The sequence below is a fragment of the Ornithorhynchus anatinus genome, chromosome 11 (assembly GCF_004115215.2).
Source record: "Ornithorhynchus anatinus isolate Pmale09 chromosome 11, mOrnAna1.pri.v4, whole genome shotgun sequence".
Classification (NCBI taxonomy): Eukaryota; Metazoa; Chordata; class Mammalia; order Monotremata; family Ornithorhynchidae; genus Ornithorhynchus; species Ornithorhynchus anatinus.
The window spans coordinates 48,655,065-48,677,471 of NC_041738.1; the positions used below are offsets into that span (position 1 = coordinate 48,655,065).

Genomic DNA, 22,407 nt, shown 5'->3' on the forward strand with positions numbered 1-22,407 from the left:
ACATTCCCTGCTACAACGAGCTTACAGTCTAGGCAGGGGTTAGTAGACAGTTTCCCTGACCACAATGGGTTTACAGTCTAGAGGGAGAGTCAGACATTAATATAATTAAATTATGGAATGTACATAATAATAATAATGTTGGTATTTGTTAAGCGCTTACTATGTGCCGAGCACTGTTCTAAGCACTGGGGGAGATACAGGGTAATCAGGTTGTCCCACGTGAGGCTCACAGTTAATCCCCATTTTACAGATGAGGGAACTGAGGCACAGAGAAGTTAAGTGACTTGCCCACAGTCACACAGCTGACAAGTGGCAGAGCCGGGAGTCGAACTCATGACCTCTGACTCTGAAGCCCAGGCTCTTTTCCACTGAGCCACGCTGCTTCACATAAGTGCTGTGGAGTTGAGGGAAGGGGGAATATAGGGTACAAATCCAATGCAAGGGTGACACAAAAGGGAGTGGGAGAAGAGGAAATGAGGGATTAGGGAGGGAAGGATTCTTGGAGAAGACGTGCTTTTAACAAGGCTTTGAAGGTGAGGAGAGTGATTATCTGTCCAATAAGAGGGAGGGAGTTTCAGGCCAGAAGTAGGATGAGTGAGGGAAGAGACAGATAAGATTCTTTTCACCTGCTAAAATTGACTTCTCACTTTTAACCTTTTGGGGTTAAAGACACTATTCATTCATTCAATTGTATTTATTGAGCACTTACTATGTGCAGAGCACTGTACTAAGCACTTGGAAAGTACAATTCGGGAACAGACAGATAGAGGCAATCCCTACCCAACAACAGGTCACATACTCTTTGTTCACTCACTTTTAAAATAATCATGTGGGCATCAGGGATTCTCATCTCCTCAGTGGTGGTTTACTCTACAGGCAGAATGTGTTCCTTGGGTGTGACATTTACAATTGAAAATTAAATTGAATTAAATTAAATTGAATCTATCATTGAGACCTATTAGACTTAACACTGAAAGAAAAACCCATTACTTTACTCACTTCATTTTGACTCCTCCCATCCACCATAAAAGCACTCTCTTCAGTCACCAATGACCTCTTCAGAGCAAAAGCCAATGGACCCTACTGTAAATTAAGTATCTTGGGATACAATTGCAGTATCTATATTTTAGCAGATGTATAATTAAATGGGAATTATAGGACATTACTGATGACACATGTTCTGCTACTAATAAAATATTTCTTTGCTATCAGTTTAATAAAACCTCAGTGATGGGAGGTAACAGAATTGGATTGGGTTGGATAGAGGAGATGCATAGCAGAGTTCAAATTCCCAGTGTTTTCCCATGACAAACCAAGCCTGGTGACACTGAGTTATCCATTGTTTTAACAAGAGTTCTCTTAGTTTGAAGGAAGCAAGAGAGATGAGCAAAATGATGAAACCTGAATCCATTTACTATGAAAAATAATTTACTGAAGTTATCGAGTGGGAAATGGGTCCTTATGAAAATAGGATCTCCCGCTCTAAACCCTAAACTTGGTTAACAGCTCTTTCCCTGGTGATGCTTAAATAAACAAGATGCACCAATTCACCTGGACCAGAAAAAAATATATTATGGTTTCTGCTACATCTCCCCTTTCTGAAACTCTGTAGGAAGTGAGGCCCTGGCTGGCTGTTTTGATTCTATGATCAGTTCTCTGTTCATGCTCTTCAGTGTAAAAGAAAAACACATCGCTGTCTTTTTGGGAATCAAATTCTGAAAGTGTTTCACAGGAACATGGAGAGTGAGGATATAAAAACATCAGATGCTTGCTACAGGATATTAGACAGCCAAACTGTTGACTCCTTTCTAGTCTGGGGGCTCATCTTCCTCACTGCCAAACCTATTTTTCATACCCAACCAATGAACTCTAATGTAAAATTGTGAGAGGAGGTGAAGAATGAAAGCAGTGTTTTTGAAGTAAATTTCCTTTTGCTCTCTCATTGTCTCCTGCAGCATAACCACAGAGCAGAGTTGGACATTATCTTCTCCCCGGATGGATTCTTCAAATTGTAAATTGAAACAGAGACCCAAGCCTCTGTTACTTTCTGGCACAAGTCACAGTGTAGAGAGCTCTAGGAGGGGAAGGCTGAAATCTTCAGTGGCAACTTATTTTTTTCTCTTTTCTCTAAATAAAACAAATACTTTGTATTTTACTGTCTGGAGACAATCCTTGAAAAATCTATTAAAGATTTTGTAATCTTTTATTACAAGTGATGGTGATTAAGTAATTATTAAGTAATTAAGTAATTATTCAGTAATTAAGTAATTATTAAGTAATTACAAGTGATTATTAAGTGATTAAGTAAATACTAGGCTTAATGTAGTTTGGCATCAGTATGCATGTATGCATTTGATTTAATCCCATTGTTCCTGTCTTTTTAGGTAAGCTTTCTTTTCAATTTCTGAATGGCCCTCCAAAATAAGTGTGGTGAATTGGATGTTCAATAATCCTTGGAAACTTTAAAATGACTAAGGTTGCTTCAGAGTAAGATGAAATGAAACCCCAGATTTGTATATAAGAAATGTGGATTGGCTCCTCATTCTTGAAACAGGATTCTTAGTTTTACTTGAAAATAAGCTGGCAACAAAGTACAAAATGTGTATCTTGAATTAGTTGCATGATTTATGGTTTGTGATTTCATGACACATGGTCCTGCAGTTTAACAGGCTCGATCGGGATAATTCAGGAAGACCATTTTCTTATTCCACTGAATTTTAAGTTTTAAAATGACTAAACACAATGTTAATGGTTACATTGTGAAAGTGCATCCTGCAGATTCTTTACCTACTAAAAATACTCTTTCAAAATCTTGATTAAACAGGCAATATAGCTTAAATAAACCAACTCACTGTGCCTCTCTCTTGTCTCTCGTCCTTCAGACCCCTTCCTTCTGCCCTTTTTCTTGCCTGGAACTCTTTTTCCCTTCATATTCATTGATTCATTCAGTAGTATTTATTGAGCGCTTACTATGTGCAGAGCACTGTACTAAGCACTTGGATTGTACAATTTGGCAACAGAGACAATCCCTGCCCAAAGATAGGCTTACAGTCTAATCTGGGGAGATAGACAAAAGACAACATAATCACAATAAATAGAATCAAGGGGATGTACACCTCATTAACAAAATAAATAGGGTAATAAAAATATATACAAATGAGCAAATGAGCACAGTGCTGAGGGGGCTTATCTGAGGAGAGGTGAAGGGGAGAAAGGGGAGGGAGCAGAGGGAAAAGGGGAAGCTCAGTCTGGGAAGGCCTCTTGGAGGAGGTGATCTGAAGGATGGTCTCCAAAGATCTTTCAAAGCCCATCTAAAAATCACATATCCTCCAGGTGGCGTTCCCCAGTTAGTTTTTCCATTCAGTCAATCCATGGATTTACTGAGCTTGGACGAGCCGATATAGTAGACATGATCCTCGCCTTCAAGGAGCTTACAGTCTCAAGAGGAGTTCTCTGGTAGTAGCTCTCCAACTCTCACACCGACCCTCTGAACTAACTACGCACTTATATTCTTGCAACTATCTGTAGCGCTTTTGCTTATACTCTATTGCTTAAACACTATTCTGGTTCTTATATAATTTTAGCTAACTGGATGAAGCTCTCTGTGTTGTAAAATTCAGATCGGACTCTTGGAAATCAAGGCGTTGATAGGGTTCTGAATATATCAAGTTCATAATAATGCATGAAGTTGCCTTTGAAGAAATTTAATATGAGTCATTTGATCTATAAAATAAGCCTTCAACTGTGTCCTCAGAGGTCAGTTGCTGGGCCTTAATCTAATTCAACTCACATAATTGCATCTAAAAATGAAAAGTTTCCATTCCACAGAGCATTATAGTAGCAAGGATCCTATTTTTAGCAACCTGCACTTGTCAGACAAGACTTAAAGCCTTTTTAATTTAGTTATTTAATTAATTAGACCGGCTTCAAGACCATAATGAAAATTTTTTTTTTGGCACTGGTGATATTTTCCCAGCATAAAGTTATACCACTTACCAAGATGAAAGTTGCATTAATATATTTACATAAATAATTAAAATTCCAACAGTAGAATGGATATAAAAATGTATTGCTACCATAAAACATAAAACTGGAGAACATCACTTTAATTAAAAATTACAAAGACACCTCTATAAATATCTTATTTATACTTTGAACCAGTCCTGGATTTGTAGAAACAAGAAGGAACTACCCACACTGCGCTCAAGGAAAAAAGAAATATTATCGAGGTCAGCTACTATGTATAATTAAGATCAACTGTTAATAATGGATTTCAGCAGAGTAAGGCTCTGCTTTAATTTCCCCAGGTAGAAATGTTATTAAATTTGGCCTTTAACTTCTCACTGACACATACACTCAAAACTTCTGATTAAAATTTAAAAGGTAGGAAAGAGACACCCAAAATTAAACTCTTAAATCTGGCCCAGAAGGAACAGAGAGATCTGATGAAGAAATCAACATTTAGAAACTTCATTATTCATTGTTTAATGAGTGATGAATTAGAATTAGTTGGAGGCTACTGGTTTGGTAAAATGTTAGGAGACGGAGAGGGATGAGAATTTTGCAGAAGAGCATAGGCTAGTGATAAAACACTTGCAGTTTCAGTGGAAATTCAACCGAGAAGCAGTATGGCCTAGTGGAAAGAGCATACAGCTGGGAGTCAGAGGATCTAGGTTCTAATTACAGCTCTGCCATTTTTCTCTGGTGTGACCTAAGGCAAGTCATTTCACTTCTCTGCGCCTCAGTTACTGTAACTGTAATATGTGGTTACAACTGTGAGCCTCATGTGGGACATGGACTGTGCCCAATGTGATTATTTTGTAACTACTCCAGTGCTTAGTACAGTGCCTGGCACATAGTTGGTGCTTAACAAATACCATAATAATAATAATAATGTTGGTATTTGTTAAGCACTTTCTATGTGCAGAGCACTATTCTAAGTGCTGGGGTAGATACAGGGTAATCAGGTTGTCCCACATGAGGCTCACAGTTATCCCCATTTTCCAGATGAGGAAACTGAGGCACAGAGAAGTTAAGTGACTTGCCCATAGTCACACAGCTGACAAGTGGCAGAGCTGGGAGTTGAACTCATGACCTCTGACTCCGAAGCCCAGGCTCTTTTCCACTGAGCCACACTGCTTTCCAAGGAAAAATCAAAAACTGACTCAAAAGTTGCTCACAGTAAACCCTGAATGTACAGAACAGTTTAGATGATCATTAGCTGCTGGTTTCTGATATCTCTGGTTACGACTCTTCTAACTCTAATATTTTTTTTTGTTGGACACTTTTATGTTGAATTAAGCAACCATATTCAATTTTGTATCTCATCTACATGAAGTTTTTCAAACTCTCTATGTTGCATTTTTCACTGTTAACTTCTCCAGTTTGTCTAAGCTTACAAATGTCTTCTATCACTAAGCTTAAAACATGAAAATTTGAAGAACAAGAAGAAAAACTGACTGAACTGTATAGTTCCTGATAGAAATCAATCCAGGATGATTGGCATTTCTCAGAAATGAGTATCTTGAGAAATCTGAATCTGATTCAGATTGTCAGTGGTCAAAGCTTAGGTTCAATTTGCATCAAGACTACAGACTTATTCCCTCAACTGTCAAATGGGGAATAAGATTTTGAGCCCCAGGTGGGACAACCTGATTACCTTGTATCAAGCCCATTGCTTAGAATAGTGCTTGACACATAGCAAGCACTTACCAAATACCAACAAAAATACCATAATTATTGAAAAAACAAACTGGAACCACTGGCTCTTTGATATCATTTGTGTCACTGTTGTACAAGCAGCAATACTGCTCTACAAAGTACAATTACCCTTTTCACTGTAAATGTCAATATTTCTCTAAGCTCTTAGGTGCTGATTTAGGGATTACTCAATCTTCCCTCAACTCATTATGCTTTATCATCATCATCATCATGAAAAGTATATAATGATTTCCTACTGGGTGTATAATACCAAACACTTGGGAACATTATGCTTAATCATCATCATCATGAGTATATAATGAGCTCCTACTGGGTAGAGAACTCCAAACATTTGGGAAAATACAATAAATTGTATTGTGTAATAAAATAAAATACATTGAAGGTTCAATCAATGCCTTCAAAAAGCTTATAATCTAACAGGAGAGATAGGCAGAGCTGAAGTGTAAGTATTCTCCGGGAACAAGCATGAAAGTTTAGAGATTATTACTAAAACCAAATGTGTTCAGGGTAGCTGCAGGGAATGACATAACCAAGAAGGTAGGGATCAATTTGCTCATGCTCATTAGAGGAGGTGGCATTTAAGGAGGGGTTTGCAGATGGGGAAGGACATTGGTGGGTTTTAGTGGGGAGGGAGATCCAGGAAGAGGAAAAAATACACAGTGGGTCACAAATGGAAGAGAGATACATCAAGAAGAGAGGTTGGGAGGAGCCAAAATATCACCTGGGGTGGTAAGAAAACATCTGGCGGAGAGCCTTACATTCAGTGGTTAGGCATTTCTGTTTGATGTGGACAACCAGTGTGGACTAGTGGAAAGACCATGGGTCTGGGAGTCAGAAGGACTTGGGTTCTAATCCCAGCTCCACCACTTGTCTGCTGTGCAACCTTGGAAAGGTCACTTAATTTCTCTATGCTTCAGTTATCTTATCTGTAAAATGGGGCATTAAGACTGGGAGCCCTGTGTGACATAGGGACTGTGTCCAACATGATTATAATTGTACTTACCCCAGCACTTAATACAGTGCCTGACACATAGAGGAACTTCACAAATAGCATTAAAAAAGAAAAAAAAAAAGTGGTAGCCGTTAGAGGTTTTGCCTTGAGTGTGGTTCAACGGTTCCAAAAAGAGAACTGAGAAGCTTCATATCTAGTGGATGAATCATACCAAATTTTCAAATGGATTTTTATAAAATTTGAAAAGGAGGGTCTTTAATATGCTTACATTTGCCTTCAAAATCCATGCACTCCAGCCCGATGGGAAAATGGTACACCCATACAAACCTGTCTGCTAGTGAGGAACCACTGACTGATTGGTCTCATCTCCAGGTACACTTGGGCCCTGTGATAGATTCTATCCCAACCTCAGGTGATTTATAGCAATCACCATCAGTTTCCTTAAGGCAAAGAGATGGACATAATAATAATAATAATAATCGTACTTAAGTGCTTACTTTGCTCCAAGCACTGTTCTAAACACTGGGGTAGATACAAGTTAATCAGGTAGGACACGGTCACTGTCCCACTTGGAGCACACACTTTTAATCCTCATTTTACAGGTGAGGTAACTGAGGCCCAGAGAAGTTAAGTGACTTGCCCAAGATTACACAACAGACAAGCCTGGGTGGGCAGGGATTGTCTTTCTTTATTGCTGAATTGTACTTTCCAAGTGCTTAGTACAGTGCTCTGCACAGAGTAAGCACTCAATAAATACAGTTGAATGAATCCGAGTTGAGCTGGGATTAGATCCCAGGTCCTTCTGACTCTGAGGTGTGTACTCTAACTCCTAATCATGCTGTTCTCCCTTATTTTGGCGCTCAGCTCTATGGTACTGCAAGGAGTCGGGGTGCTGGCAAACCCCGACGAATCACCATTTCCTTCCATTGTGCGATAACTCAGCCCAACACAACCCTGCTGCCTGAATTATCTGCCCTTCAAAAAATGGGAAAATCAAGCTCTATTACAGGTTGGGTGACATTTAGAGGCTTGTTTACACACAAAGTTGGCTGAAAAGGTGGATTTTTCTCCTCCAATAAACTGGTATGCAAGAGGGTCATTGTTCCTCACCTCTGCCCGAGATTAGTGGTCATTATTATTTTGTGATTCCTACCTTGCAATTTGTTCCTGAGTTGAAGCAGATCTCAACTCTGTAAATCATTTTGTGGCTGTTGCTACCTCCACAGATAATGTCTTAGACTTCGGAAATGACAATCTTTGTTGATTTGGCATTGAACAAGTCAATTTTACTCTCTTTTCATCTTTTTGTCTTTGAAAGTGCAAGTTCCCTTTGATTTTTATATCATCGGAGAAAATAAATAGGAAGCTCCTATCCAAGTATTTCTGTGTTGGACATGATTTCACCACGTATTCATTTGGGTTGCCCTATGAAGAATATATATAAGATCAGGGCAGTAACTCAGAGCATCCAGAATCTAATAATAATAATAATGTTGGTATTTGTTAAGCGCTTAGTATGTGCAGAGCACTGTTCTAAGCGCTGGGGTAGATACAGGGTGATCAGGTTGTCCCACGTGGGGCTCACAGTTTTAATCCCCATTTTACAGATGAGGTAACTGAGGCACAGGGAAGTGAAGTGACTTGCCCACAGTCACCCAGCTGACAAGTGGCAGAGCTGGGATTAGAACCCATGACCTCTGACTCCCAAGTCCGGGCTCTTTCCACTGAGCCACGCTTTGGGTTCTACATTTTTTGATTAGTGCATTAGAGAGCACGATGTAAACTGTTGACCTGGGAGCCGGGAGGTCAGGATTCTAAACCCAACTCTGTCACATACCTTCTGTGTACTTGCAGGTAGTAAATCGATTAATTTCTCTGGGCCCCCATTTCCTCACTTGTAAAATGGGGGTAAAATACCTGTCTTCCCTCCCCCTTACACTGTGAGTCCTGAATGGGGGCTGGATTATGCCTGACCTGATTATCTTGTATAATAATCATAATAATTGTGGCATTTAAGTGCTTACTATGTGTCTGGCACTGTACTATATGCAGGGGTGGATTTAAGCAAACTGGGTTGGACACAGTCCCTTGTCCCACATGGAGCTCACAGTCTCAATCCCCATTTTACAGATGAGGTAACTGAGGCTTAGAGAAGTTAAGTGACTTGCCTAAGGTCATACAGCCGACAAATGGCAGAACTGGGATTAGAACCCATGACCTTCTGACCCTCAGGCTCGTGCTCTATCCACTACGCCATGCTGCTTCTTTACCCCAGTGCTCGGTATAGTGCTTGGCATTGTAAGGACTTAACAAATACTCAATTATTATGATTAGTACTAATAGGTGAGTAGAGCAGGTGCACTACTGCTTCAATCACAGAGTCTTTGGCTCAAGTTGGCGAGTTGTGAACTCCCCCAGACACTTGAACAACGCAGCCACCTCAGGCTGCATTTCCAGGGAGAGAGGAGGCCTGACCAGAAGCTCCGAGGAGTTGAAGGTACGCAGTGGTACTTCAGGGTGACTGCTGGCCTTCTTGCCCTCCTACATGAAGAGAGTTTGAGGAGTTTCCAAGAATGATGCAAAATGCATCATGAAGCAGCATGATCTAGTGGAAATAGCATAAAATTGGGAATCAGAGGACCTGGCTTCTAATGCCAACTCTGTAACTTGTCTGCTGGGTGATCTTGGGCAAGTCACTTAAATCCTGTCCCTCAATTATCTCATCTTTAAAATAGGAATTAAGACTTGGGCCCCAGTGTGGGGGGAGACATGGACTTTTTGTTATGGGCAGGGAACGTGTTGCAATTCTGCTGTATTGTACTCTCTCAGGTGTTCAGTACAGTGCTCTGCACACAGTAAGCTCTCAAAACATACCATTGAATGATTGATTGATTGTGTCTACTCCGGCACTTAGTATAGTAAATGGCACATAGTAAGCACTTAATAAGTACCATAAAAATATGGCTGTGAAATGGAATTAAAGAATAGCTGAGGGGAGGGGGCCATGGCAATTAGTAAAAGGTAGGCAAGCCTCAGCAACTCCATCCTCCAAAATATTCTAAACTTAATATAAACAACATAGAGCCCAAACCCACATGCCTTGTGAAAACTCAGTCAACATGGGATGATGATCACATCTGTGGCAAAGCCAGCTTCACTATGGTTCTGGGCCCTCAGAACCGCAGCCTGATACCAGGTCTCAATGAAGCCTTGGCTTGCCCATGGAAGCGTCTGAACTGACCTGAAACCTGCAAATGGCCAGTCTCCAAGGGACAGAGTGTCTACTGCTCCTGGATGTTAAGCTGCTAATACATTAAAAATCAAACTTCCTGTAGGCAGGGGATTAGGAAAGCAACCAACCTGGCCAACAGTATCGAGTTAATCTCAGGCACAGAGGCTGAAATTGACCATATGGCTTCAGAATAATAATAATAATAATAATAATAAAATAATTATGGTATTTGTTAAGCATTTACTATGTGCCAAGCACCGTTCTAAGCTCTGGGCTAAATACAAGGTAAACAGTTTGGACACAGTCCCTCTCCCACATGGGGCTCACAGTCTTAATCCCCATTTTTCAGACGAGGTAACTGAGACAAAGAGAAGCAAACTGACTTGCCCAAGGTCAACCAGCAGACAAGTGGCAGAACCAGGATTAGAACCCACTTCCCCTGATTCTGAAGCCTGTGCTCTTGCCGTTAAGCCGGGCTTGGATGCTATCAATAGTCAAATGGCAGAGCTCATCTCTACAAGTCCCTGCCAAGACTCCATCCAGCAAGGGTGGGGAAAGGGAGTTATAGTGAAGGTGTCATGAAAGAAGAACCTTAAGGTCTTCTGATTCAGCTTCTAAGTTGCTGCTGTTTAAGGGTCAGGATTTCTTGGCAGAAGGAAGTAATGAGGAAGATTTTCCTAGACTGTTTTGTCAGCTAAATGCTGAACTCTATCGGAGCGGTACATTAATGTTACTAGTGATCGGTTCTTACCTCCTATGATTTGGGCTCCCAGTAGCATCATTAAAAACCTCACAAGGTCATCCTGTCTGACTGAGGAAAACAGGTAGCAAGAGAGTATTAGCAGAAAATCCCCTTGCAGAGTTTTTCCTGATACATAGCACGTACAGTGTCTGCTCTCCTGGGGTCTCTCTCCTTGCTGTGCAAGATCAAAGGCTGCAAATAATTAATGAGCCTTTTCTTACCAAATAGCTCCCATGAAAACAGTTCAACCTGTCAATAATATTAGCCCTGTCTTTGCTCAGCTCAACACCAACCCCAAAGGGAGTAAAGGAATTCTTCTGACAAGTGCCAGGCTTTGAATAATGCACCTAAGGGTCATATTGCTTTTGTTGACGGTGATATAGATTTCACAGTGCTTGTCCGTCCATCAACGGAAATCTCTGGCAATGGTGAATGGAGAGTGATGGTGGACGTGAAAACAGCTAAGTGAAGTGAATGAATAAAAAAGCCTGCATTTTGTTGAAAGCAGGAAGAGTAACCTGTTAAAAGTCATCCTTTAGATAAGCCAGTTTGTAAATGGCAGTGATCTCAGGGGCACCAGCTGCGAAAGGATGAGATAGCCCACTATATTAGCTGGATTTTCCAAGGTGATTTGAAGAGTTGAAATCCTTGATTAGGGTTGTAACTCATGAACTTTGGGCAGTATGAATTCTTTATATTTTCCTCTGGTTCTCTCTAACTTTTGCCTGGGCACACTGTTTCCTGAGATGGGCCCCAGTAGGTTTACATGCATTTAGGCAGCATATTAGCAATGATTTCTTTTCTTTCTTTCTTCCTGGACAAGAATCATCTATTCAGACTTCTATTTTAAAAACCCAAAATTACATTTGAAATCCTTTAAAGACATTTGAGAATTGTATTACTACACTACACTGAGTTAAGGTACAAGGTCTCCCCAGTGAAAGTGTGTTCATATACATGTAAAACTGCTCAGCTCCTTTCCCAGTATTAGCGGCAAAAAAAAAATAATTACACTTTGGATTTATGTATTCTCTCTTAGCATCATCTAGCTCCTTTAGAATATTTTCTACTCCAAAGATAATCTCCAATTGGGAAAGGAAAATAATTTTCAGGTTTCCAAAGCAGTGTTCTTCAATGTAAAGGAACAGAGGAGCCATAATATGTTGATTGAATTATATTAGGCTCATATCACTTTCACATCAAATACAAATCATCTATCACAGAATAGTTTTATAATTGATTTTTTATTCTCAAATATAGGAGGTGCTACTACTCAATCCCTAAATTGAATCTCTAGAAATATGTATGAATGTATGAGGAATTAAATTTCAATACACTACTGTTTCTCTGTTTTTGTTCATAAGTGACTCATAATAATAATAATTACAGTAATATATAATATGTGCCAGGCACTGTACTAAGCACTGGGGTGGATATAAGCAAACTGGGTTGGACACAGTCCCAGTCCCTCATGGGGCTCCCAGTCTTAATCTCCATTTTACAGATGAGGTAAAAGAGGCATAAAGAAGTGAAGTGACTTGCCCAAGACCACCCAGCTGATAAGTGACAGAGCCAGGATTAGAACCCATGACCTTCTGACTCTCAGGCACCTGCTGTATCCACTATGCCTTGCTCCTTCTCCTGTTATTAACTAATGCACTTACATAAACTTACACAGTCAAAGAACACTGTCTAGTTGGAGGGTTTGTTTGGTGACCAGTTAAGGATTTGACAAATGCCTAGGTAAGATATGGGAATTTAAGACAACTTTCTTGGTTTTTTTCCAGCAACAGTATTTATGAGCAGCTACTTAATACAGACTCCTGTACTAAGTAGTTGGTAGAGTACATCAGAAGCAAAGTATATGTTCCCTGCCCTCAAGGGGCTTACAATCTATTAGAAATGAAAGGCAGATGATAATTCCTAACAAATAGTGGGAGCAGGCAAAGGAACAAGGGTATTAAGGAATGAAATAGCAGAATAATTAAACAAAACCAACAACAAAAGTCATGGTATTTGATAAGTGTTTACTATGTACCAGGCACTGTACTAAGTCTTTGTGTGGATACAAGCAAATTGAGTTGGACACCTTCCCTGTCTCCCAGGTGGGACTCACTGTGTCAATTCCCATTTTACAGATGAGGTAACTGAGGCACAGAGAAGAAAAGTGACTTGTCTGAAAGCAGACAAGTGGTGGAGCCAAGATTAGAACCCATCACCTTCTGACTCCCAGGCCCATGCTGTATCCACTATGCCATGCTGCTTCTCCAACATAGAGTGAAATAAATGTAAATTTGTTCTATTTACCCCCATCACCACTTTAGCAATTCTGTGATGCCTAAGCTCTAGGTACTCAACTCCTGTAAATACTTATTTGCACATATTTATATTCTATTCCTTCCCCCACTTATAATTTAATGTTTGTCTTCCTGGCTAGGCTGTAAACCTCTAGAGGACAAAGATCACGTCTATTGTACTCTTGCAAGTGCTTAGTCCAGGGTTCTTCAGAGAGTAATCACTCAATAAACACTATAAATTCATATTTGATAAGGGTGGCTGCTGGATTGATGTAACATGGAGTAGTGGGATTTAATCGGGGTTGGTTTCCTAGAGGAGGTGGGGTTTGAGGAGAGCTTTGAAGATGCTTCTGCTGTGGTCTGGAGAATTAGGAGGTGGGAAGTTCCAGGCTAGGGGAATGGAGGCAAGAGATTAGAGGCGAGATAGAGACGGGATGGTGGAGAGCAACATATAGTTAAAAGGTCAGCTTGAAAGGAATGAAGAGAGGGTAAAAAGAGGTAATATTTAAGATTAGGCCTGGTGATGGAAAGATTCTTCAACCACCTTGACCCCTTTCTCACCTTCCTTCTCTCCTTCTCTCTGCCCACTCTGATCCTTGGAGACTTCAACATCCATACGGATGTACCCGACGACTCCTCTGCCGCCCGCCTGCTATCCCTCCTCGACTCTGCCGACCTCCTCCTCCACCATACCGCGCCCACTCACCGACTCGGTCACACCCTCGATCTTGTCATCTCCTACCGCTGCACTATCTCCTCACTCACCAACTCTGAAATCCCTCTCTCGGACCATAACCTTCTCACCTGCCTCATCTCTCACACTCCCTCCCCCTGCAAATCTTCGCTACTGCCCCACAGAGACCTCCGCTCTCTCGATCCGATCCGTCTTTCCAATAGCATCTCGCCTCACCTTGCCGCCCTGTCCTCTCTTCCCACTCTCGACGATCAGGTCTCCGCTCTCAACTCCACCCTCTCTACTCATCTCGACTCTCTCGCCCCCCTTTCCCTCCGCCGCTCTCGCGCCACTAACCCACAGCCCTGGATCACCTCCTCCGTCCGCCTCCTACGCTCGAGCTGCTGAGCGCCGCTGGCGAAAGTCCAAGCACCAAGCCGACCTCACACACTTCAAATTTATCCTTTCCTGCCTTAACTCTGCCCTCTCCTCCGCCAGGCAAAGCTTCTTCTCCTCCCTCATCGACACCCATGCCCGTCACCCCCGCCGATTGTTCCGGACCTTTAACTCTCTCCTTAGGCCCCCTGTTCCTCCCCCTCCCCCATCTCTCACCCCTAATGATCTGGCCACCTATTTCCTCACGAAAATCAACACGATCAGGTCTGAGCTCCCCAAAGTCACCCCTCCGCCTCTCCCCTTCCCCCCAACAACCCCCTCCCCTACTTTCCCATCCTTCCCTGCAGTATCCTCAGAGGAGATCTCCTCCCTCCTCGCAAGTGCCACCCCCTCCACCTGCGCCTCGGACCCCATTCCCTCTCACCTTCTTAAAACCATCGCCCCTGCCCTCCTCCCTTCCTTAACTTCTATTTTTAACCACTCAATCTCCAAGGGCTCCTTCCCCTCTGCCTTCAAACACGCCCACGTCTCCCCCATCCTAAAAAAACCCGCTCTTGACCCCACTTCCCCCTCCAGTTATCGTCCTATCTCCCTACTACCCTTCCTTTCCAAAATCTTAGAACGAGTCGTCTACAATCGATGCCTAGAATTCCTTAACTCCCATTCTCTCCTAGACCCCCTCCAATCTGGCTTCCGTCCCCTCCACTCTACCGAGACTGCTCTCTCTAAGGTCACCCATGACCTCCTTCTTGCCAAATCCAATGGCTCCTACTCCATTCTAATCCTCCTTGACCTCTCTGCTGCCTTTGACACTGTCGACCATCCCCTCCTCCTCCGTACCTTATCTCACCTTGGCTTCACGGACTCTGTCCTCTCCTGGTTCTCCTCTTACCTCTCTGGCCGATCATTCTCGGTCTCCTACGCTGGAGCCTCCTCCCCCTCCCATCCTTTAACTGTTGGAGTTCCTCAAGGGTCAGTTCTTGGCCCTCTTCTGTTCTCCATTTACACTCACTCCCTCGGTGAACTCATTCGCTCTCACGGCTTTGACTACCATCTCTACGCAGATGACACGCAGATCTACATCTCCGCCCCTGTCCTCTCCCCCTCCCTTGAGGCTCGCATCTCCTCCTGCCTCCGGGACGTCTCCACCTGGATGTCTGCCCGCCACCTAAAACTCAACATGAGCAAGACTGAGCTCCTCATCTTCCCTCCCAAGCCCGGTCCGCTCCCAGACTTCTCCATCACCGTGGATGGCACGACCATCCTTCCCGTCCTGCAGGCCCGCAATCTCGGTGTCATCCTTGACTCGTCCCTCTCGTTCACCCCACACATCCTATCCGTTACCAAGACCTGCCGGTTTCACCTCTACAATATCGCCAAGATCCGCCCTTTCCTCTCCACCCAAACGGCTACCTTACTATTACGGGCTCTCGTTATATCCCGGCTAGACTACTGTGTCAGCCTTCTCTCTGACCTCCCTTCCTCCTCTCTCGCCCCGCTCCGGTCTATTCTTCACTCCGCTGCCCGGCTCATCTTCCTGCAGAAACGATCTGGGCATGTCACTCCCCTTCTTAAACAACTCCAGTGGTTGCCTATCGACCTCCGCTCCAAACAAAAACTCCTCACTCTAGGCTTCAAGGCTCTCCATCACCTCGCCCCTTCCTACCTCTCCTCCCTTCTCTCTTTCTACCGCCCACCCCGCACGCTCCGCTCCTCTGCCGCCCACCTCCTCGCCGTCCCTCGGTCTCGCCTATCCCGCCGTCGACCCCTGGGTCACGTCCTCCCGCGGTCCTGGAACGCCCTCCCTCCTCATCTCCGCCAAACTGATTCTCTTTCCCTCTTCAAAACCTTACTTAAAAATCACCTCCTCCAAGAGGCCTTCCCAGACTGAGCTCCTCTTCCCCCTCTACTCCCTCTGCCATCCCCCCTTTACCTCTCCGCAGCTAAAGCCTCATTTTCCCCTTTTCCCTCTGCTCCTCCACCTCTCCCTTCCCATCCCCACAGCACTGTACCCGTCCGCTCAACTGTATATATTTTCGTTACCCTATTTATTTTGTTAATGAATTGTACATCGCCTTGATTCTATTTAGTTGCCATTGTTTTTACGAGATGTTCTTCCCCTTGACGCTGTTTAGTGCCATTGTTCTTGTCTGTCCGTCTCCCCCGATTAGACTGTAAGCCCGTCAAACGGCAGGGACTGTCTCTATCTGTTGCCGACTTGTTCATCCCAAGCGCTTAGTACAGTGCTCTGCACATAGTAAGCGCTCAATAAATACTATTGAATGAATGAATGAATGAATGAGTTGATGCAGAGGTAGTTAGCCTTTGAAGGTTTTTGAGGAGTGGAAAAATTTACATTTCAAATGAATGGACAGTGCCTCTATCCTCTTGTTTTGTGACATCTGTATATTTGACATTGTCTTCCATCATTCACTGTCAATCTGACTCACTGTTTTACATCCAAAATCTTTTAATTATGACAAAATTCTGACACCTTCCCTCTATCTCCCACGATTACAGACTTTGATTGAAGATGAACTGTACTCACCTAATAGTCTGGTGCTGCAGGGTGTCGGGATCTGTGGCATTCACTGTCAGCACCACACTGCCAATGGAGATGTTCTCCCGCTTAGTCACAGTCATGGGATCTGGATGGAACACTGGACCTTCGTTTACATCCAAGACGGTAATCTGAACTGTGGCTGTGGAGCTGGGTCCGTAGGCAACATCTGGAACTAATGGGTCTTCATTCTCTACTTTGATCAGCAGTGTGTGAAAAGCCGAAATTTCATAATCCAAGGGCTGAAAAACACATCAAGACATCTTAGTACAGTCATGTACACATTCTTAAACACATGGGCCACAGCTCAGAGCTGGACAGAGGCTTGATTTCATTGTTTCGTTTATTTTGAAACTGTAGATTTAAGGAAAACACAAAATACTGGCTTCTCTTGACCCTAATTAATGGGTGCAGCACTAGCCATTCGACATTCTGAAAATTCATCAACTCAAATGATAAGAAGACAATCATATGCTCTATTCCTTCAAGTACCGTCTATGTAGATAACCAGGAAGTTTGGGTTAAGTTGGACTAAAAGCACAAGTACTCCTAGATACAGCTCCAAGACATTTGCTTGACTGAATGGCTCATTTATACTCCTTCCCTTCCCCGCAGATAAATAAATAGTTCATTATCACTAACTCTCTCCAAGCCTTGTATTTTCTCAAATATTACAGGTGTTACATTGTTTCAGTCTGCTAGACTGTAAGCTCCTTGAGGAGAGGGATTCTGTTTACGAATATCATTATCCTCACCCAAGAGCTTAGTTCAGTGCTCTGCACACAATAGGTGTCCAATAAATCATATTGATCGATATTGCCAGGTCCCTCTAATGTCAGAAGACAGTAAAAGAATTAAAACATTGCTAGGGCCTCTTTCAAAAAAGGCCCAAAAACCAACGTTCTGAAATAGTTTATTTCTCCTACTCATCTATTCCTGTAGCTACCTGTATTTTGAGTATTTTCTAATCCATGACAACTATAAAATGAGGGTGAGTTAACTAGATTGCATTACTGATGTCCCATTCCCCTGAGCTATATCTCTAACCTCTCGCAGGAAGAGGAGTTTGTCAGTACAGTCTGGGAAATCTTGGATGCCCTAGCCATTTTTGTTTTAGTTTTCTTTCCAGGAATAAAAACTGTTTCGGATTCATAGAGAATAAAAATAGTAGTAGTAGTAGCATTTATTAAGCTCTTACTGTATGCAGGGTACTGTATTGAATGCTGAGAAAGAGCATGCAGTTGGGAATGAGAGATAGACTCTATCCCTCAAGTGGCTCACACTCACTGTAGACAAAATGGAGTTTTTCCAATAAAGTTCCAATTTCCCCCATAGGTTGCAACACAAATAGCTTTAGATAACAAAAGGAAAAATGTCAGTATAGATTTCTCTTGATGTTAATTCAGGGTTTATCACTTGATTCCTAGAATCCCCCCTCCCCCAACTATGCTTTTTGACTTAAATGATTCAGTAAATTGGAATGTCAAAATACTAGGCTCTGTGGAAAGAGCATGGGCTTGGGAGTCAGAGGTCACGGGTTCGAATACTGGCACCGCCACTTGTCAGCTGTGTGACTGTGGGCAAGTCACTTAACTTCTCTGTGCCTCAATTAACTCATCTGTAAAATGGGGATGAAGACTGTGAGCCTCACGTGGGACAACTCATTACCCTGTATCAACCCTTGCGCTTAGAACAGTGCTCGGCATATAGTAAGCGCTTAACAAATACCAACATTATTATTATAAAATCTGATTTAAATGAAAGCAGCCATATCATCCACTCTCTTTTCTCACTTGGGCCCAAGAGAATACTGGTTATGCCCCCATTAGGTACAGAGGTGAAATGAACGATTCATCATCCTTCATTCCAATTTTTCCCTCCTCCAGTATGCCCTGTACAGCTGCTTGTATCTTCTCAGTACAGACTGGATAAAGGAGGGAGTAGCTGTGATCATTTCCAAGTGACTGCGATCATTTCCTCTGCTGAGACTCCATCTGCCTGTGTCCATATTTCAGCTTGTTCACTCTTTAGTCCAGTGTTCCATCTAACAGGTGACAGGACCTTTCTAGGGTTTCCATTTATAACCCAGCTTGTAAGATTTCTTACTGTTCAAAATCAATGCTCTGCACATGGTATATGCTCAATAATTACAACTGAACGAATAAATGAATGTTAGCTCTGTTTTGGTTGAGACACCACGGAATAGGATACTGAGGGGAATGTGGAATCACCTTTCCTAAGAATCACGAAAAAATGTGAAAGAGGCTCTAGGTGTTTACAGTGGGCTCATGTCAAGGAGCAGAGACACAGACTAGATGATCTCCTAGGGCCCCTGTGATCCTCCAGATCGACTGAACAAACGTGATACAGTTTGTAAGGTCAGAAGCCAGTTGATGTGCCAAAGACATAATGACAACAGCAAAAGAGATACAGTTGTGAAAGCTAGATAAAGCACGATAGGAGAGTTTCAGGAAGAAAAATTGAGTTTCCCATCCATTGAATCAGTTTGACCTTAATAAGCAATGAAATCCATTAAGCCATTCATGAAAAAAGTACTGAATCATGTGCCAAGAATTTCAAAGAAATCCATGGCGGACTTCATGGAAATCATTCAGCAGGCCTGTGGAAAGTCAGTTGTAAGACTAAAAGAAATGCATGATCTAGTGTCTCTCTGGAGTCTTTAATGGGAAACCATGTGGGACAACTTTGAAGGTAGATGCAGTTAGGTAGATGCTTGTATTCTCTTAGCCTAGTGGTTTGGAAGTAACAAGAGGATATGTGGTCTGATCGGAATAAGGAATATTACAAGTAAACTTCTGTCAGAAGGATAACAAATTCTGTGGGCCAGTTAGCTTTCAAAACCAATATGGTGCACAACTTAAATTTACCCCATAGTTCTAAATGCCTTCTAATCTAGGATAGGCAGTGGAGAAAGCATGTGACTAGGAGCCAGATGACTTAGGTTCTCATACTGGCTCTTTCTCAGCAGTGTGGCTCAGTGAAGCAGCGTGGCTCAGTGGAAAGAGCCTGGGCTTCGGAGTCAGAGGTCATGGGTTCGACTCCCAGCTCTAACACTTGTCAGCTGTGTGACTGTGGGCAAGTCACTTAACTTCTCTGGGCCTCGATTACCTCATCTGTAAAATGGGGATTAAAACTGTGAGCCCCACGTGGGACAATCTGATCACCCTGTATCCCCCCAGCGCTTAGAACAGTGCTTTGCACATAGTAAGCACTTAACAAATACCACCATTATTCTCTGGCTTGATGTGTGATGTCAGACAAGCCACTTAAACTTTCTGAGCTTCAGGTTCCTTATACGTAAAATGGGGATAATAATTGAGTTCCCTTACTTCCCTCAGAGGGATGTTGTGAGGATAAATTCAAATAATGACGATAAAAATCTATAATTGGAAAAATAAAAGCACTATACAAAATATTATTATTTTATATTATCATTGCTTACTTTAACAACGGAGAGCATTCCCTCATTTGTTTGTGGATTGGTGTGTATTTCAAAACTCTGTCCTGGGTTTCCATTGATGATGGTGTAGACTGCCCTCCAGGCTCCCGTAGTGGGGTCATCCTTGTCTTCCACGGTTAAATTCACAATCACTCCAACAACCCCTTCCTTTACTGTGGCTTGGAACTGAAAACCAAACAAGAAGAAAATGTTCCCATTTTCAATGCAAGACCAGCCTTTTCCCATACAGTGGTATTGTTTCAAAACGTCAACAGAGATGAATAATTCTAGAGTGGACCTAAATGCAGTTTTTGAACTTGAAGAAATTGTATTGGAGTTACCCACCAGTATCTTATAGGATGATTGGAAGGTTTAGCAAATATAATGATAATAATATTTGTTAAGCCATCCTCATCTTGTCTTATGCCGTCGAGTTGTCTCTGACCCACAGTGACGCCACTGACACATCTCTCCCAGAACACCCCGCCTCCATCAGAGATTGCTCTGGTAGTGTATCCATAGAGTTTTCTTGGTAAAAATATGGAAGAGGTTTACCACTGCCTCTTTCCACACAGTAGATTTAAGTCTCCACCCTTGACTCTGCCATGCCGTTACTGCCCAGCACAGGTGAGTTTTAACTTGTAGAAGATTGCCTTCCACTCACCAGCCACTGCCCAAGCTAGGAATGGAACAGACAGGCCTCTGCTTGACTCGCCTTCTCATAGTTGAGACAGGTAAAGTACTGGAAACTCTCCAGGTGCGACCCTGAGAGGGGTATTAAGCCATTACTATATGCCAAGTACTATACTAAGCATTGGAGTAGATTTATAAAAATCAGGTCTCACAGGGGGCTCAGTCTAAGTAAGAAGGAGAATAGGCATTCAATCCACTTTTTGCAGATAAGGGACCTGAGTTACAGAGAAGTTAAGCGACTTGCCCAAGATCACACAGCAGTCGTGGCAGAGCCAGGATTAAAACCCAAGTTCTCTGACTCCCAGGCCCCTGCTCTTTTCACTAGGCCAGGCTGTTTCCCTGTTTTCTAGTTTTATGGTTCTATAAAACTATACATAGCTGGAATTGAAAGCCTGAATAGAAAGGTAAATAAGGATTGTTTGAAACGGAAACTTCTTCATTTAAAGATCAAAATCTCACTTCCTCTCAGCTTTAGAGTGTTCTGGAACTAGAGATCCTCCCTGTCCTATTAGGAATCACATTCATTAATTTTTCTGGGTTCAGATGGGAGGCTCACCTGAGATCAACCCTGCCTTTTAACATTGGCCCTGAAAAGACGAAGGACTCTTCCAAGTCCTACCAGGAATAGAGCCAGTGCATATATATGCCAGATGCCAACTGTCTTGGGGAAGTGCCAACTTTAATGGGAACGTAGGGTGGAGAAAAAGATTGGGGCGGCAAGATGAGTTCTGTTTTTCAATATATTGAGTTTGAAGTGCTGGTGGACCATACACCTAGAGATGTCCTGTCCCGGCTGTAGGCCCAGGATAAAAGAGAGGCTGATTGCAGAAGATCCCAAGAATGCTGATTGCCCCCATGCGCCACGGTGGGGGTACGAGAAACTTTGCTTTTGTTCTTATATTTTAAACCCCAGGTGACATCCATAGGAGATCCACTTGAGGCACAGAGAGGCACTTGACTTCTCTTAATTTAACTGTCTTAATCCCCATTTTAAAGATGAGCTATCTGAGGCACATGAAGTACTTAACTTCTCTGTGTCGCCGTTAGCTCTTCTGTAAAATGGGGATTGAGACTGTGAGCCCCACATGGGACATAGACTATGTCCAATCTGATTACCTTGTATTTATCCCAGCACTTAATACAGTACCTGGCACATAGTAAGCGCTTAACAAATACCATTTTTTAAAAAAGAGACTCAAGAGAGAATAGCCATGCTCCACCCATGAGCCTTCTAATACTCTACATTTACTCCACAAAATAGTGGCCCTGAATATTCACTGATCTTTCCCCAGGGACTACACAGATACAGCATGGGGATCTTTTCCTGCAGTAGGGGATAGCCCAGATGTCCTTGAACTGCTAACCATATCCATTAGGGAAACTTCAACTTTGGTGGAGACATCATTGATTCTAGTCGATCAATTGGCTGTGGAACAGTCCCATAATGATCCAGACAGAGTGACTTCACCTAGAAGGTGAGCCCCTTCTTAGGAAATAGAGTGACTACTAAAGGAAGTCAGGTCTGTCCCGTCAGGGTTAGGAAAAAAATTAACAAGCAAAAGGAATAGATTGGTTGTAATCATTATTTAAGGACCATTCTCTGATTCTCATGTATAAAGCCATAAAAGTCCCATTTTTTTCTATGCTCTCCATTTAGAATCTCAAGTAGATTAATCAAATA

At 42.5% G+C, this 22,407-nt stretch overlaps 1 protein-coding gene and 1 long non-coding RNA gene across 3 annotated transcripts in view; one reads left to right on the forward strand and one right to left on the reverse strand.

The window, feature by feature from the left end:
* The window catches only part of LOC114815030, a 65,080-nt gene extending 62,930 nt beyond the window's left edge, over positions 1-2,150 (forward strand). The window contains exon 3 of the long non-coding RNA XR_003762817.1: positions 1,956-2,150. This is a non-coding gene — a long non-coding RNA (uncharacterized LOC114815030). The remainder of the gene's footprint in view (positions 1-1,955) is intronic.
* Positions 1-22,407, reverse strand: part of CDH13 (cadherin 13) — a 901,878-nt gene that overhangs the window by 105,707 nt on the left and 773,764 nt on the right. For both annotated transcript variants that reach the window (XM_029074853.2, XM_029074854.2), the window contains exons 9-10: positions 20,037-20,219; positions 16,562-16,815 (exon numbers count right to left, since the gene is read on the reverse strand). In XM_029074853.2, coding sequence (XP_028930686.1) covers positions 16,562-16,815; positions 20,037-20,219 — 437 coding nt within the window. The remainder of the gene's footprint in view (positions 1-16,561; positions 16,816-20,036; positions 20,220-22,407) is intronic.